Here is a 15,933-nt window from a genome sequence, read left to right as displayed (position 1 = left end):
GGCCCCGGGACCTCGGGGACTTTGGTCCCGCCGGGGGCGGGGGGCAGGGGACATACAGAGAGGGACAGGGACACACGGAAAGGAACAAGGTCTCACGGGGAAGATGGGGACGGGGACACTCCGAGGGGGCAGGGACACACGACAGTGGACAGGGACATGTGCAGAGGGATAGGGACACACGGATGGGGGACAGTGGTACACAGAGGGAAGGGCAGACAGGGACACACGCAGGGAGGAGGAGGGAACACAATGCCACCAGGACATGTCAGCACAAGAAGTCACCAGGACATGTCAGAGGACGCTGCCACCAGAATGTGTATTAGGACAAAAGGCGGATCCGGTGACACCCAGCACGGCGCCACGTGACCCCGCGGGTGACACCGCCCACACTCAACCCTTGCCCTGTCCCCTTCCTGTCCCCAGGAGCGGTTCCATGGCGGTGGCCACGGCGCTAGGTTCCCTGGGCGCGGTGGCCCTGGGCACCTTCGTGGTGGCCCTGCTGCTGCGGTGGCTCTGGGATGCGCTGGTGGCTGTCACCCGATTCAGGGCCACTTGTCGCCAGCTGAACAAGTTCCCCATCCCGCCCTGGCGCAATTGGTTGCTGGGACACACTGGCATGGTGAGGGAACAGCGGGGTGGCACCTGCGGGGACAGCGGGGAGAGGGGTGGAGGCACCTGCAAAGGAATAATTGGGTGGTGGCACCTGTGAGGGGACCAAAGGAATGGAGTGGTGGCACTTGGGGGGATGGTGAGGACGGTGTGGTGGCACTGGCAAAGGAACAGTGGGGACAGGGTATTGGCCCCTGCAAGGGGACAGTGGGGACAGACACACATGTCCCCAAGGCTGGCAGTGTCCTGAGGACACACATGTCCCCAAGCCTTTCTGTGCCCCCAGTGGCACACATGTCCTGTTGTCCCCAGGGCCGGAGCACGGAGGAAGGACTACAGCAGGTGGACACCTTGGTGGCCCAGTACCGTCATGGCTGCCTCTGGTGGGGACTTCCCTGGCTGCCTGTCCTGCGCCTCTTTCACCCCAGCACCCTCCGGCCACTCCTCAGTGCCTCAGGTAGGACATGGGACATCAGACGCGGGTCCCCAGGGCCACCCATGGGACCTGGCACAGAGACCTGGCAGTGTTCAAGCAGTAGCCATCAACCCAAGCCCACAGGTCCCCAGAGGCGTCACCATTGCCAGGCCAAATGCCACCCCATAGTGGCCACCAACCTGTCCTTGAGGTTCCCCAAGGCCACCCAAAGGTGTCACCATATCCAGCCTCTGGTTGTTCCCCAGCCATCATCCTTTGGTGGCCATGGGTGCTGGGAGAGGGTCCCCACCCCAGGGTCCCCACCTGAGGGTTAATGGGTGCAGACAGGGCGGTGCCACCGCCATTGTCCCCACGCAGGAAACCTGATGCCACCCCAGTGAATCCCTGCCCACCCCATCCTTGTACCCTGCAGCTTTCGTGGCCCCCAAGGACAAAATTTTCTACGGCTTCCTCAAGCCCTGGCTGGGTGAGTGGGGGGCACTAGGGTGGGGACAGCACCCTGGGGTGCCCCGTGAATGGAGTTGGGTGTCACAGGGGTGGGGACAGCACCTCCTGGGTGGGCTCCCAGATGAATTTGGATGTGTCACAGGGACAGTGGAGGACAGGGACATCATCCCTGGGTGCCCCCATGATGGATCTATGTGTGTCACAGGGAACGGGGCACTGGGGGACAGGGACATCATCCCTGGGCGCCCCCAGGATGGATCCAGGTGTGTCACATGGGACAGGGGTGGTGGGGGACAGGGACATTATCCTTGGGTGTTCCCAGGATGTATGTGTTTGTGTCACAGGGGAAAGGGCACTGGGGGACAGGAACATCATCCTTGGTGTCCCCAGATGGATCTGTGTGTGTCACAGGGGACAGGAGTGGTGGGGGACAGGGACAACCCCCTGGGTGCCCTCAGTGGACCCTGGTGTCCCCTCCCCAGGGGAGGGGCTGCTGCTGAGCGACGGGCAGCGCTGGGCGCGGCACCGGCAACTCCTGACACCCGCCTTCCACGGGGATGTGCTCCGGAATTACCTGGGAATCTTCAACCAGAGCACCCGCGTGCTGCTTGTGAGAGATCCGAGATGTGCACGAGTCCCCATCTGCACCCCAAATCATGAGTGCTGCACCCCAAATTCTGACCTACATACCAAACCCTGAGTCCCGTACCCAAAATTCTATCCTGCACCCACGGCTGCATCCTGACTCCTTTCCTGCACCCTGAGTCCCGTCCTGTACCCACATTCTGTACTGTCCCATACCCCAAACCCAAACCAGCCCCCAAACCCCAGCCCCACCCCTCGTTCATCACTGCATCCCTGTTCCACACCTGGTCTCCAACTCTTCCCCCTCTCCCACCCCTGTCCCACCCCCCAATTTATCCCCTGTCCCTGATCCCCTCCCTGTTCCCTTCCCAACCCAGTCCATCCCCGCAGGCCAAGTGGGGGGCAGCAGCAGTGGCAGCTGGTGGGGGGCCAGTGGAGCTGGAGGTGCTGCAGCCCCTGAGCCTCCTCACCCTGGACACGCTCCAGAAGTGCATCTTCAGTCACGAGAGCCACTGCCAGGAGTGAGTGTAACCTGTCCCCACTGACCATCCTGGTCGCCCTGGTGACTCCACCATTGTCCCTGTTGACCATCCTGGTGATGGCGTAGGCCCCACCATAGTCCCCACTGGCCATCGTGGTCCCACCACTGTCCCTGTTGGCCATTCTGGTGGCCCCAATGGTCCTGCTATCATCCATGCTGGTGGCCACAGGGTCCCACCATTGTCCCTGTTTCCTGCAGGCAGCCCAGCGAGTACATCCAGGCCATCCTGGAGCTGAGCTCATTGGTGGTCCGGCGCCAGTTCCAGCCACTTCTCCACCCGTGGTGGCTCTACAGCCTCTCCTCTGATGGCCGGCGCTTTGCCCGCGCCTGTGCCACTGTCCATGCCTTCACTGCTGATGTGGTGCAGCGCCGGCGCCAGGCACTCGCCTGCCTGGGCCATCAGGCCTGGCTGGATGGCCACCGGGGACGCAGCATGGACTTCATCGACCTCCTGCTGCTCACCAAGGTGGGGCTGGGGTGGTGGCCATGGGGACATGGAAGTGGTCAAGAGGGTGGTTGTGGCCATGGGGAGATGATGGTGACCATGATGGTGGTCAGGGGGATGGTGGTGGCCATGGAAGGGTTAGCCGTAGAGGCCAGTAGGATGCTGGTGGCCATGGGGGGGTTGGGCATAGACTGGTGGCCACAGGGGAACAGTGGTGGCTATGGGAAGCATTGATCATAGAGCTGGTGGCCAGTGGGATGATGGTGCCATAGGGTGGCGGCCATGGGGCAAGAGTGGCGGCCATGGATGGGATTTGGCCCCAGGTGGCCGATGGCTCATCCCACCTCCGTAGGACGAGAATGGCCACACCCTGTCGGACAAGGACATCGCGGCTGAGGCAGACACCTTCATGTTTGAGGGTAAGCACGAGCTCCCAGGCACCATTGGGGAGGAGCCACTCCAGTGTCCCCTCACTCACCCAATGTCCCCACAGGTCATGACACCACGGCCAGTGGCCTGGCATGGCTCTTCTACAACCTGGCCGGCCACCCTGAGTACCAGGAGCGATGCCGCCAGGAGGTCCAGGAGCTTCTGGCTGGCCGGGACACTGTGGACATTGAATGGTGAGATGTCCCCAGGGCCATCCCTGGTCATGTAGCTTGGGGACATGGTGCTACCCCCGCTTGTCCCCAGGGAGGACCTGTCCCAGCTGCCCTTCACCACCATGTGCATCAAGGAGAGCCTGCGGCTGCACCCTCCTGTCACTGCTGTGTCCCGGCGCTGCACCGAGGACATCCCCTTGCGTGATGGCCGTGTCATCCCCAAGGGTATGGCATGGCCAGGATGTACCCAGTGTCACCACCCACCCTCATCTGCTGTCCCTAAAGTGGCCATTCCCATCCCACCAGGGGTCATCTGCCTGATGAGCATCTACGGGACCCACCACAACCCAGACCTCTGGCCCGAGCCTGAGGTAGGACCATCCTATGAACTGTCTCTGTCACCACAGTGGCAACAGCTGTGTCCCCTCAGTGTGACTGTGTCGTGTCACCTCAGGTATTCAACCCTCTGAGGTTCAGCCTGGAGAACAGCAAGGGACGCTCCCCGTCATCCTTCATCCCCTTCTCTGCTGGCCCCAGGTACGTGGTGGAGTGGGGACAAGAGTGTCCCCAAGTGCCACCCCCATCCCTGGCTGGATTCACAGCGGAGTGACAGTGACAGTGGGGATGTGGTGGCAGGAACTGCATCGGGCAGAGCTTTGCCATGGCTGAGATGAAGGTGGTAGTGGCATTGACACTGTCCCGGTTTGTGCTGCGGAGGGACACGGCGAGGCCACCCCCGCGCCGCAAGCCCGAGCTGATCCTGCGTGCCGAGGACGGGCTCTGGTTGCTGCTGGAGCCACTGGTGGGAGTGGCCTGAGGGACAGGGGTCACCAGGACATGGGACATCCCACAAGGCAGGTGTCACAGCCAGAGGAGGAGCAGGGAATGAATGGTAGCATGAAGAGGACAGTATTATGGTGGTAGTGGGGATGTGATGTCCTTGGTCATGGGACACCTCATGGCATGGACATGTGAACCCATGGACTTGTCCCCTAGGCCACTTGTCACCATCCATGGCCATGTCCCCCATGTCCTCATCCATTGCCATATAGCCCCATGTCACCATCTATATCTGTGACACCCCCCCATGCCCAATATCGCCATCCACAGCCATGTCCGCACCCATGTCCTTGTCCATATCCCCATCCTCACCATGTCTCCCAATGTCACAATCCATGTCTTAGCTGAATGTCTTTATTTTACCCTAATGTTTGGGTGAAGGGATGAAGAAAAATGAAGGGAAATCAAAGCCAAATAAAATTATTTACGTGTCCACGCTGCTGTCCCATGCCCAGGCTAGAATGGTCACAGTGGGGGGGTGACAGTCCCCCTCTTTCGGGGCTCCGCAGAATCCCAGCTGCCAGTGGAGGCACAATGCGGAACAAAAGGGCCACAGCATGGGCCTGGGGGGCACTGGCTTACTTTATTTGATGTTAAACTCCAGGAGTCCCGGGATCCCCGTGCTGAACTGTGGGCAAGCAACATAAAGGGAGGCAGGTCTCAAGGGAGGATACAATGTTCAACTAATCAGGAAACTGGGGGTGGGACACAAGGCAGGGGATACAACGCAGTGAAGGATTTCAAGGGAGGAAAACTGCTTGGGATAGGAGGGGTTAACAACTGGATGTGGGGGGGGAAGGGGTTTGAAACTTGGCAGGGAAGTAGCTAAGTAACAAGAGATAAAGGACACCTGGCTCAACTGAACAACAAAGGCAGGTCTGTGTCACTCTAAAACAGGGGGAGAAAAAATCCAAAAGGACTACCAAACCACAAATCAAACAAAAAACCTGCCAAATAAAAACACACTGCAACAGCTGAGTATCCATGTGCCTGGGTGGGTAGAAAGGACCTTTTTTAGAGGGATTTCCACTCCATTGTCTCCAAAATCCTGGTTTCGTGCTCCAGTCCATCACTATTTGGCAGTGAAAGATGCCTGTGGGACAGAGAGAATTACAATCATGGAATGATTCAGGTTGGAAAAGACCTCCAACACCATCCAGTATTCCTTGATGCCACCAGAAGAAATGACTGGATGCAAAAGGTGAGATTTTTTTGGGGTCCAAAGTAAAAAACTGTGCTGTCCCCTATGAAATTCTGACGGTGGTTTGCATCCTAATGGATTTTTCTCTGGCTGCGTCCAAGTGCCCAAGGGGAGCCAGGAAGATGTGGAGACCACCAGCCAGGTATCTTCCCAACATGGATCACCAGGACCATGGACGACCAAGTCTCTGCCCAACGAGGGTCACTGTGGACCATCCAATGGAGGTCCTCCAACGGAGGATGGAGTTGAAGCAGCACTCAAAGCTCTTCCCACACTTGGGACACTGTTAGGGTCTCTCCCCAGTGTGGATCTGCTGGTGGGTGAGGAGGGTGGAGTTTTTCTTAAAGCACTTCCTGCAGTCGGGGCAGTGGAAGGGCCTCTATTCTGTGTGAATCTGCTGATGCTTGAGGAGACGGTATCTGCTCTGAAACCTCTCCCCACACTCAGAACACTCATAGGGCCTCTCCCCAGTGTGGATCCTCTGGTGGGCAATCAGGTTGGAGCTCTGGCTGAAGCTCTTCCCACATTCTGAGCACGTGTAGGGGCAATCCCCAGTGTGCATTGTCTGGTGGATGATCAGGTCAGAGCTGTCACGGAAGCTCTTCCCACATTCCCCACACACATAGGGTCGTATCCCAGTGTGGATCATCTGGTGGCGGTTCAGGTGGCAGCTCTTCCTGAAGGCTTTCCCACATTCTCCACATTTATAGGGCCGTTCATCAGTGTGGATCCTCTGGTGGCAGATCAAACTGGAGCTCAGGCTGAAGCTCTTTCCACATTCCCCACACTCGTAGGGCCGTTCCCCGGTGTGGATCCGCTGATGGGTGATCAGGTGGGAGCTGACTTTGAAGCTCTGTCCACACTCCCCACACTCATAGGGCCATTCCCCGGTGTGAATCCTCTGGTGGACCATCAGGTCAGAGGTGTCTCTGAAGCTCTTCCCACATTCCCCACACTCATAGGGCCTCTCCCCAGTGTGGATCTTCTGGTGGCGGTACAGGTGGGAGCTGATCCTGAAGCTCTTCCCACATTCCCCACACTCATAGGGCCGTTCCCCGGAGTGGATCTTCTGGTGGCAGACCAGGCGGGAGCTCGTGAGGAAACTCTTCCCACATTCCAGGCACTGGTGGGGCTTCTTGCCATCATCAAGCTGCTCATTGACCACTTCAGAGCTCTGGCCAGAGCTCCGGCTGCCTTCCTGGCACAGGGTGGGTCTTTCTTCCTCCGAGCATCCTGGGCTGCGTTTGCAGCCCCTCCTCCTGTGGGATCTCCAGGGCTTTTCCTCCCCGTTGGATTCCTGCGCTGTGGAGCCGCTCAAAACAGCCTCTCTCATGAGGTTCTGCTGCAGGGATTTGTCCTCCCTGGTCTCCATCCTCAGCTCCTTGTCTGGGGGAGGAAGGACAAAGAGAGGAAGGGTTTTGCCTCCATGCCAGAGGGAAGGGGAAGGAGATCTCCCCAGTCCATCCCTGGCAGGACAGCATTGGCACAGGGGTTGTCCTGAAGCCGGGGACCGTGCTGGGCTGGGAGATGAAGCAGAAGAGAGGGGGAAAGGGGCAGTGACTTCCTCCTCACCTGCCGGGCTGTCCCAAGGCATCTTCCTCTTCCTTGCAGACTTCTCCTCTATGCAGATAAGGTTTGGGAGTGGGAAATCCAGATTTGAGGGAAAAACAAGATGTGAGTGCATTGCCTTCGAAAGTCCCGCTGGCCAAGTCCATCTCTAGCAGTCACCAGGTGTCTGGTGGCCAGAAAAACCTCCAAAAATAAAAAAACCTCTCCCAGGATTTGCCTGTTTCCAGTGTCCTTACTTTGGGGTTATGGGGGTCCCTCTTCTCAGAGCTGCTGGGGGACCCGTGGTTCCTGGGCCTTCCCCCCCCACACACACCCAGGCCCTGCTTAGACAGGCTGAGGGGGTTTTGGGAGTGTCCAGGGGTGACTTTACGATGCTCATATCCCCATTTGTCTGAAATACGTTTTTCACCTATAAGACTAGTTCTGAGAGCAAAGAGGGAGGAAGAAGCACGGAGTTTGTTTTCAGAACCTCTCTCACTCCTCCACATTCCTGCTCCTCTGTTGTCTGCAGATGGACAGGCAGCAGGAAAGAGCTCTCCTTTGCTTTTAGTTAATTTTAGCTAGCAGAGGCAGAGAAATTCCCTGGACAGTGATTTCTGGTTTTTCCTTTTCTTTGGACCTGTCTAAACCTGCTCTGGACTGAACACCCAGAAGAGCACCAGGAGCTCACATCTGTGCCCAACTGGGGCTGGGCTGCGGCATTTCCAGCACCAGAGGGACTGATAAGAGACTGAGTGAGCTGAGCTACAGCCCATGGAGGGGACTTTGTCAGTTTGTCATCTCTTTTGGAGAAGCAAGAGGTTTTATTGTTTAATATTGTTCATTTTTTTGGGCTGGTGAGTGCTTTGCCTGTTAAACAAACAGTTTTTTCCACTTTTCTCCAAGGAAATCCTTTTCCAGAACCAGCTAGGGCAGGGTCCGCTTGAATTTGCTCTTCTAGAGGTAACACCTTTAGAGGTTTTCTCCCAAAATTGCCCTAAACCATGACATTGGCGTTGGCTTTGAAGGTCCTGCTAGCCAAGTCCATTTGTCATTAGATGTCACTGGGTGTCTGGTGGCCAGAAAAACGTCCAAAAATCAAGAAGGAGACAAAAAAAAAAAAAAAAAAAAAAAAAAAACCAACAACTCTCCCAGGCGTTCCCTGTTTCCAGCGTCCTTAGTTCGGGGTTATGGGGGGGTCCCTCTTCTCAGAGCTGCTGGGGGACCCGTGGTTCCTGGGCATCCCGCCCCCCCAGGCACTGCTTAGACAGGCTGAGGGGGTTTTCGGGGTGTCCAGGGTTCATCGTCCCCTGATTCGAACGCGGCTCCCAGGTGTCCCAGGGTCCCCCTCTCCAGCATCCCCCCACTCCAGGCACTCAGCGCTCCTCCCGCTCCCCGACAATACTTTCAGCGTCGGGGAGCCCGGGCCCCACTCATCTCCGGGCTCCACCACCCCTCCAGCCTGCCGGAGCTCCCCCAGCTCTGCTACCGCCTCTCTCCCCACGCCGGGGCTCCCGCCTTTCATCCCCCGGCTCTCCCCGGGGTTCCCCAAAACCCGTGTCCCGCCCCGCCGGCACCGGGCGATCGCCACGTGGGCCCCGCAGGGGCCCGATCTCCGCGATCGCCCCCAAGGCCATTTGAGGCTCAGCTTTGCATTCCTGCGAGATCCAAATATATCCCCTCATTATATAAATAAAAAAATACCTCTCTCAGCGACACCGAAATATATTTGGTACTCGACTCCGGATCCCGCGAGACCCAAACCCGGTGCTGCTGCGGCCGTGGGGCAGAGGGTTGCGAAAGGGGGGTCCCAGGCGGGAGCGGAGGAGGAGCGGAAGGAAGGGGAGGAAGAGGGGAAGGGGAGGAGCAGGAACAGGAGGAGCACGAATGGGAGCAGTCCGAGGAGGAGCGGCCGCGGAATGAGCATTGCGGGGTTCCACAGCGAGCCCCTCTGGTGCTGGAAATGCCGCAGCCCAGCCCCAGTTGGGCACAGATGTGAGCTCCTGGTGCTCTTCTGGGTGTTCAGTCCAGAGCAGGTTTAGACAGGTCCAAAGAAAAGGAAAAACCAGAAATCACTGTCCAGGGAATTTCTCTGCCTCTGCTAGCTAAAATTAACTAAAAGCAAAGGAGAGCTCTTTCCTGCTGCCTGTCCATCTGCAGACAACAGAGGAGCAGGAATGTGGAGGAGTGAGAGAGGTTCTGAAAACAAACTCCGTGCTTCTTCCTCCCTCTTTGCTCTCAGAACTAGTCTTATAGGTGAAAAACGTATTTCAGACAAATGGGGATATGAGCATCATAAAGTCACCCCTGGACACTCCCAAAACCCCCTCAGCCTGTCTAAGCAGGGCCTGGGTGTGTGTGGGGGGGGAAGGCCCAGGAACCATGGGTCCCCCAGCAGCTCTGAGAAGAGGGACCCCCATAACCCCAAAGTAAGGACACTGGAAACAGGCAAATCCTGGGAGAGGTTTTTTTATTTTTGGAGGTTTTTCTGGCCACCAGACACCTGGTGACTGCTAGAGATGGACTTGGCCAGCGGGACTTTCGAAGGCAATGCACTCACATCTTGTTTTTCCCTCAAATCTGGATTTCCCACTCCCAAACCTTATCTGCATAGAGGAGAAGTCTGCAAGGAAGAGGAAGATGCCTTGGGACAGCCCGGCAGGTGAGGAGGAAGTCACTGCCCCTTTCCCCCTCTCTTCTGCTTCATCTCCCAGCCCAGCACGGTCCCCGGCTTCAGGACAACCCCTGTGCCAATGCTGTCCTGCCAGGGATGGACTGGGGAGATCTCCTTCCCCTTCCCTCTGGCATGGAGGCAAAACCCTTCCTCTCTTTGTCCTTCCTCCCCCAGACAAGGAGCTGAGGATGGAGACCAGGGAGGACAAATCCCTGCAGCAGAACCTCATGAGAGAGGCTGTTTTGAGCGGCTCCACAGCGCAGGAATCCAACGGGGAGGAAAAGCCCTGGAGATCCCACAGGAGGAGGGGCTGCAAACGCAGCCCAGGATGCTCGGAGGAAGAAAGACCCACCCTGTGCCAGGAAGGCAGCCGGAGCTCTGGCCAGAGCTCTGAAGTGGTCAATGAGCAGCTTGATGATGGCAAGAAGCCCCACCAGTGCCTGGAATGTGGGAAGAGTTTCCTCACGAGCTCCCGCCTGGTCTGCCACCAGAAGATCCACTCCGGGGAACGGCCCTATGAGTGTGGGGAATGTGGGAAGAGCTTCAGGATCAGCTCCCACCTGTACCGCCACCAGAAGATCCACACTGGGGAGAGGCCCTATGAGTGTGGGGAATGTGGGAAGAGCTTCAGAGACACCTCTGACCTGATGGTCCACCAGAGGATTCACACCGGGGAATGGCCCTATGAGTGTGGGGAGTGTGGACAGAGCTTCAAAGTCAGCTCCCACCTGATCACCCATCAGCGGATCCACACCGGGGAACGGCCCTACGAGTGTGGGGAATGTGGAAAGAGCTTCAGCCTGAGCTCCAGTTTGATCTGCCACCAGAGGATCCACACTGATGAACGGCCCTATAAATGTGGAGAATGTGGGAAAGCCTTCAGGAAGAGCTGCCACCTGAACCGCCACCAGATGATCCACACTGGGATACGACCCTATGTGTGTGGGGAATGTGGGAAGAGCTTCCGTGACAGCTCTGACCTGATCATCCACCAGACAATGCACACTGGGGATTGCCCCTACACGTGCTCAGAATGTGGGAAGAGCTTCAGCCAGAGCTCCAACCTGATTGCCCACCAGAGGATCCACACTGGGGAGAGGCCCTATGAGTGTTCTGAGTGTGGGGAGAGGTTTCAGAGCAGATACCGTCTCCTCAAGCATCAGCAGATTCACACAGAATAGAGGCCCTTCCACTGCCCCGACTGCAGGAAGTGCTTTAAGAAAAACTCCACCCTCCTCACCCACCAGCAGATCCACACTGGGGAGAGACCCTAACAGTGTCCCAAGTGTGGGAAGAGCTTTGAGTGCTGCTTCAACTCCATCCTCCGTTGGAGGACCTCCATTGGATGGTCCACAGTGACCCTCGTTGGGCAGAGACTTGGTCGTCCATGGTCCTGGTGATCCATGTTGGGAAGATACCTGGCTGGTGGTCTCCACATCTTCCTGGCTCCCCTTGGGCACTTGGACGCAGCCAGAGAAAAATCCATTAGGATGCAAACCACCGTCAGAATTTCATAGGGGACAGCACAGTTTTTTACTTTGGACCCCAAAAAAATCTCACCTTTTGCATCCAGTCATTTCTTCTGGTGGCATCAAGGAATACTGGATGGTGTTGGAGGTCTTTTCCAACCTGAATCATTCCATGATTGTAATTCTCTCTGTCCCACAGGCATCTTTCACTGCCAAATAGTGATGGACTGGAGCACGAAACCAGGATTTTGGAGACAATGGAGTGGAAATCCCTCTAAAAAAGGTCCTTTCTACCCACCCAGGCACATGGATACTCAGCTGTTGCAGTGTGTTTTTATTTGGCAGGTTTTTTGTTTGATTTGTGGTTTGGTAGTCCTTTTGGATTTTTTCTCCCCCTGTTTTAGAGTGACACAGACCTGCCTTTGTTGTTCAGTTGAGCCAGGTGTCCTTTATCTCTTGTTACTTAGCTACTTCCCTGCCAAGTTTCAAACCCCTTCCCCCCCCACATCCAGTTGTTAACCCCTCCTATCCCAAGCAGTTTTCCTCCCTTGAAATCCTTCACTGCGTTGTATCCCCTGCCTTGTGTCCCACCCCCAGTTTCCTGATTAGTTGAACATTGTATCCTCCCTTGAGACCTGCCTCCCTTTATGTTGCTTGCCCACAGTTCAGCACGGGGATCCCGGGACTCCTGGAGTTTAACATCAAATAAAGTAAGCCAGTGCCCCCCAGGCCCATGCTGTGGCCCTTTTGTTCCGCATTGTGCCTCCACTGGCAGCTGGGATTCTGCGGAGCCCCGAAAGAGGGGGACTGTCACCCCCCCACTGTGACCATTCTAGCCTGGGCATGGGACAGCAGCGTGGACACGTAAATAATTTTATTTGGCTTTGATTTCCCTTCATTTTTCTTCATCCCTTCACCCAAACATTAGGGTAAAATAAAGACATTCAGCTAAGACATGGATTGTGACATTGGGAGACATGGTGAGGATGGGGATATGGACAAGGACATGGGTGCGGACATGGCTGTGGATGGCGATATTGGGCATGGGGGGGTGTCACAGATATAGATGGTGACATGGGGCTATATGGCAATGGATGAGGACATGGGGGACATGGCCATGGATGGTGACAAGTGGCCTAGGGGACAAGTCCATGGGTTCACATGTCCATGCCATGAGGTGTCCCATGACCAAGGACATCACATCCCCACTACCACCATAATACTGTCCTCTTCATGCTACCATTCATTCCCTGCTCCTCCTCTGGCTGTGACACCTGCCTTGTGGGATGTCCCATGTCCTGGTGACCCCTGTCCCTCAGGCCACTCCCACCAGTGGCTCCAGCAGCAACCAGAGCCCGTCCTCGGCACGCAGGATCAGCTCGGGCTTGCGGCGCGGGGGTGGCCTCGCCGTGTCCCTCCGCAGCACAAACCGGGACAGTGTCAATGCCACTACCACCTTCATCTCAGCCATGGCAAAGCTCTGCCCGATGCAGTTCCTGCCACCACATCCCCACTGTCACTGTCACTCCGCTGTGAATCCAGCCAGGGATGGGGGTGGCACTTGGGGACACTCTTGTCCCCACTCCACCACGTACCTGGGGCCAGCAGAGAAGGGGATGAAGGATGACGGGGAGCGTCCCTTGCTGTTCTCCAGGCTGAACCTCAGAGGGTTGAATACCTGAGGTGACACGACACAGTCACACTGAGGGGACACAGCTGTTGCCACTGTGGTGACAGAGACAGTTCATAGGATGGTCCTACCTCAGGCTCGGGCCAGAGGTCTGGGTTGTGGTGGGTCCCGTAGATGCTCATCAGGCAGATGACCCCTGGTGGGATGGGAATGGCCACTTTAGGGACAGCAGATGAGGGTGGGTGGTGACACTGGGTACATCCTGGCCATGCCATACCCTTGGGGATGACACGGCCATCACGCAAGGGGATGTCCTCGGTGCAGCGCCGGGACACAGCAGTGACAGGAGGGTGCAGCCGCAGGCTCTCCTTGATGCACATGGTGGTGAAGGGCAGCTGGGACAGGTCCTCCCTGGGGACAAGCGGGGGTAGCACCATGTCCCCAAGCTACATGACCAGGGATGGCCCTGGGGACATCTCACCATTCAATGTCCACAGTGTCCCGGCCAGCCAGAAGCTCCTGGACCTCCTGGCGGCATCGCTCCTGGTACTCAGGGTGGCCGGCCAGGTTGTAGAAGAGCCATGCCAGGCCACTGGCCGTGGTGTCATGACCTGTGGGGACATTGGGTGAGTGAGGGGACACTGGAGTGGCTCCTCCCCAATGGTGCCTGGGAGCTCGTGCTTACCCTCAAACATGAAGGTGTCTGCCTCAGCCGCGATGTCCTTGTCCGACAGGGTGTGGCCATTCTCGTCCTACGGAGGTGGGATGAGCCATCGGCCACCTGGGGCCAAATCCCATCCATGGCCGCCACTCTTGCCCCATGGCCGCCACCCTATGGCACCATCATCCCACTGGCCACCAGCTCTATGATCAATGCTTCCCATAGCCACCACTGTTCCCCTGTGGCCACCAGTCTATGCCCAACCCCCCCATGGCCACCAGCATCCTACTGGCCTCTACGGCTAACCCTTCCATGGCCACCACCATCCCCCTGACCACCATCATGGTCACCATCATCTCCCCATGGCCACAACCACCCTCTTGACCACTTCCATGTCCCCATGGCCACCACCCCAGCCCCACCTTGGTGAGCAGCAGGAGGTCGATGAAGTCCATGCTGCGTCCCCGGTGGCCATCCAGCCAGGCCTGATGGCCCAGGCAGGCGAGTGCCTGGCGCCGGCGCTGCACCACATCAGCAGTGAAGGCATGGACAGTGGCACAGGCGCGGGCAAAGCGCCGGCCATCAGAGGAGAGGCTGTAGAGCCACCACGGGTGGAGAAGTGGCTGGAACTGGCGCCGGACCACCAATGAGCTCAGCTCCAGGATGGCCTGGATGTACTCGCTGGGCTGCCTGCAGGAAACAGGGACAATGGTGGGACCCTGTGGCCACCAGCATGGATGATAGCAGGACCATTGGGGCCACCAGAATGGCCAACAGGGACAGTGGTGGGACCACGATGGCCAGTGGGGACTATGGTGGGGCCTACGCCATCACCAGGATGGTCAACAGGGACAATGGTGGAGTCACCAGGGCGACCAGGATGGTCAGTGGGGACAGGTTACACTCACTCCTGGCAGTGGCTCTCGTGACTGAAGATGCACTTCTGGAGCGTGTCCAGGGTGAGGAGGCTCAGGGGCTGCAGCACCTCCAGCTCCACTGGCCCCCCACCAGCTGCCACTGCTGCTGCCCCCCACTTGGCCTGCGGGGATGGACTGGGTTGGGAAGGGAACAGGGAGGGGATCAGGGACAGGGGATAAATTGGGGGGTGGGACAGGGGTGGGAGAGGGGGAAGAGTTGGAGACCAGGTGTGGAACAGGGATGCAGTGATGAACGAGGGGTGGGGCTGGGGTTTGGGGGCTGGTTTGGGTTTGGGGTATGGGACAGTACAGAATGTGGGTACAGGACGGGACTCAGGGTGCAGGAAAGGAGTCAGGATGCAGCCGTGGGTGCAGGATAGAATTTTGGGTACGGGACTCAGGGTTTGGTATGTAGGTCAGAATTTGGGGTGCAGCACTCATGATTTGGGGTGCAGATGGGGACTCGTGCACATCTCGGATCTCTCACAAGCAGCACGCGGGTGCTCTGGTTGAAGATTCCCAGGTAATTCCGGAGCACATCCCCGTGGAAGGCGGGTGTCAGGAGTTGCCGGTGCCGCGCCCAGCGCTGCCCGTCGCTCAGCAGCAGCCCCTCCCCTGGGGAGGGGACACCAGGGTCCACTGAGGGCACCCAGGGGGTTGTCCCTGTCCCCCACCACTCCTGTCCCCTGTGACACACACAGATCCATCTGGGGACACCAAGGATGATGTTCCTGTCCCCCAGTGCCCTTTCCCCTGTGACACAAACACATACATCCTGGGAACACCCAAGGATAATGTCCCTGTCCCCCACCACCCCTGTCCCATGTGACACACCTGGATCCATCCTGGGGGCGCCCAGGGATGATGTCCCTGTCCCCCAGTGCCCCGTTCCCTGTGACACACATAGATCCATCATGGGGGCACCCAGGGATGATGTCCCTGTCCTCCACTGTCCCTGTGACACATCCAAATTCATCTGGGGGCCCACCCAGGAGGTGCTGTCCCCACCCCTGTGACACCCAACTCCATTCACGGGGCACCCCAGGGTGCTGTCCCCACCCTAGTGCCCCCCACTCACCCAGCCAGGGCTTGAGGAAGCCGTAGAAAATTTTGTCTTGGGGGCCACGAAAGCTGCAGGGTACAAGGATGGGGTGGGCAGGGATTCACTGGGGTGGCATCAGGTTTCCTGCGTGGGGACAATGGCGGTGGCACCGCCCTGTCTGCACCCATTAACCCTCAGGTGGGGACCCTGGGGTGGGGACCCTCTCCCAGCACCCATGGCCACCAAAGGATGATGGCTGGGGAACAACCAGAGGCTGGATATGGTG

The 15,933-nt window shown here is 57.8% G+C and overlaps 4 protein-coding genes across 6 annotated transcripts; 2 read left to right on the top strand and 2 right to left on the bottom strand.

Annotated features, from left to right (window-relative positions):
- The first annotated feature begins 433 nt into the window (after positions 1-433).
- Positions 434-4,940, top strand: LOC132339697 (cytochrome P450 4F3-like). Of its 2 annotated transcripts, XM_059870088.1 has the most exons (12): positions 434-619; positions 922-1,066; positions 1,458-1,511; positions 1,975-2,102; positions 2,468-2,598; positions 2,817-3,084; positions 3,416-3,482; positions 3,557-3,686; positions 3,757-3,890; positions 3,972-4,036; positions 4,120-4,202; positions 4,302-4,940. In XM_059870088.1, the coding sequence occupies exons 1-12, from the start codon at positions 434-436 to the stop codon at positions 4,480-4,482; spliced, it is 1,572 nt and encodes a 523-aa protein (XP_059726071.1). In that variant the 3' UTR covers positions 4,483-4,940. The 2 variants fall into 2 exon arrangements, with proteins under 2 accessions (XP_059726071.1, XP_059726072.1); XM_059870089.1 differs by lacking the exons at positions 434-619; positions 922-1,066; positions 1,458-1,511 and adding an exon at positions 1,640-1,755 and having other exon boundaries at positions 1,904-2,102.
- Positions 4,941-5,069: 129 nt separating this feature from the next.
- Positions 5,070-9,188, bottom strand: LOC132339699 (zinc finger protein 664-like). Its single transcript, XM_059870092.1, has 3 exons — positions 8,960-9,188; positions 7,279-7,357; positions 5,070-7,092 (listed from the first exon to the last, which is right to left on the bottom strand). The coding sequence occupies exons 1-3, from the start codon at positions 9,179-9,181 to the stop codon at positions 6,086-6,088; spliced, it is 1,308 nt and encodes a 435-aa protein (XP_059726075.1). The 5' UTR covers positions 9,182-9,188; the 3' UTR covers positions 5,070-6,085.
- A 16-nt stretch (positions 9,189-9,204) lies between these two features.
- Positions 9,205-12,125, top strand: LOC132339701 (zinc finger protein 239-like). The gene is made up of 2 exons (XM_059870094.1): positions 9,205-9,916; positions 10,103-12,125. The coding sequence occupies exons 1-2, from the start codon at positions 9,805-9,807 to the stop codon at positions 11,107-11,109; spliced, it is 1,119 nt and encodes a 372-aa protein (XP_059726077.1). The 5' UTR covers positions 9,205-9,804; the 3' UTR covers positions 11,110-12,125.
- A 129-nt stretch (positions 12,126-12,254) lies between these two features.
- Positions 12,255-15,628, bottom strand: LOC132339698 (cytochrome P450 4F4-like). 2 transcript variants are annotated; one of them, XM_059870091.1, is made up of 10 exons: positions 15,440-15,628; positions 15,093-15,291; positions 14,597-14,727; positions 14,111-14,378; positions 13,713-13,779; positions 13,509-13,638; positions 13,305-13,438; positions 13,159-13,223; positions 12,993-13,075; positions 12,255-12,893 (listed from the first exon to the last, which is right to left on the bottom strand). In XM_059870091.1, the coding sequence occupies exons 1-10, from the start codon at positions 15,508-15,510 to the stop codon at positions 12,713-12,715; spliced, it is 1,329 nt and encodes a 442-aa protein (XP_059726074.1). In that variant the 5' UTR covers positions 15,511-15,628; the 3' UTR covers positions 12,255-12,712. The 2 variants fall into 2 exon arrangements, with proteins under 2 accessions (XP_059726074.1, XP_059726073.1); XM_059870090.1 differs by having other exon boundaries at positions 15,093-15,600.
- Between the last annotated feature and the right edge of the window lie 305 nt (positions 15,629-15,933).

The sequence above is a fragment of the Haemorhous mexicanus genome, chromosome 29 (assembly GCF_027477595.1).
Source record: "Haemorhous mexicanus isolate bHaeMex1 chromosome 29, bHaeMex1.pri, whole genome shotgun sequence".
NCBI lineage: Eukaryota > Metazoa > Chordata > Aves > Passeriformes > Fringillidae > Haemorhous > Haemorhous mexicanus.
Note: the sequence above shows the minus strand (reverse complement) of the source record. Positions and strands in the feature narration are given on the sequence as shown.

Excerpts from the sequence above, each read along its gene's own strand:
- LOC132339701 (XM_059870094.1), top strand. The coding sequence starts at position 9,805 with ATGCACTCACATCTTGTTTTTCCCTCAAATCTGGATTTCCCACTCCCA. Across the intron at positions 9,917-10,102 it reads GCCTTGGGACAGCCCGGCAG|ACAAGGAGCTGAGGATGGAG; the intron begins GTGAGGAGGAAG and ends TTCCTCCCCCAG.
- LOC132339699 (XM_059870092.1), bottom strand. The coding sequence starts at position 9,181 with ATGCTCATTCCGCGGCCGCTCCTCCTCGGACTGCTCCCATTCGTGCTC. Across the intron at positions 7,358-8,959 it reads ATTTCGGTGTCGCTGAGAGA|GATTTCCCACTCCCAAACCT; the intron begins GGTATTTTTTTA and ends CCCTCAAATCTG. Across the intron at positions 7,093-7,278 it reads GCCTTGGGACAGCCCGGCAG|ACAAGGAGCTGAGGATGGAG; the intron begins GTGAGGAGGAAG and ends TTCCTCCCCCAG.
- LOC132339698 (XM_059870090.1), bottom strand. The coding sequence starts at position 15,581 with ATGAATTTGGATGTGTCACAGGGACAGTGGAGGACAGGGACATCATCC. Across the intron at positions 14,728-15,092 it reads AGAGCACCCGCGTGCTGCTT|GCCAAGTGGGGGGCAGCAGC; the intron begins GTGAGAGATCCG and ends CCATCCCCGCAG. Across the intron at positions 13,224-13,304 it reads TGGCCGTGTCATCCCCAAGG|GGGTCATCTGCCTGATGAGC; the intron begins GTATGGCATGGC and ends CCATCCCACCAG.
- LOC132339697 (XM_059870088.1), top strand. The coding sequence starts at position 434 with ATGGCGGTGGCCACGGCGCTAGGTTCCCTGGGCGCGGTGGCCCTGGGC. Across the intron at positions 4,037-4,119 it reads ACCTCTGGCCCGAGCCTGAG|GTATTCAACCCTCTGAGGTT; the intron begins GTAGGACCATCC and ends GTGTCACCTCAG. Across the intron at positions 4,203-4,301 it reads CCCTTCTCTGCTGGCCCCAG|GAACTGCATCGGGCAGAGCT; the intron begins GTACGTGGTGGA and ends ATGTGGTGGCAG.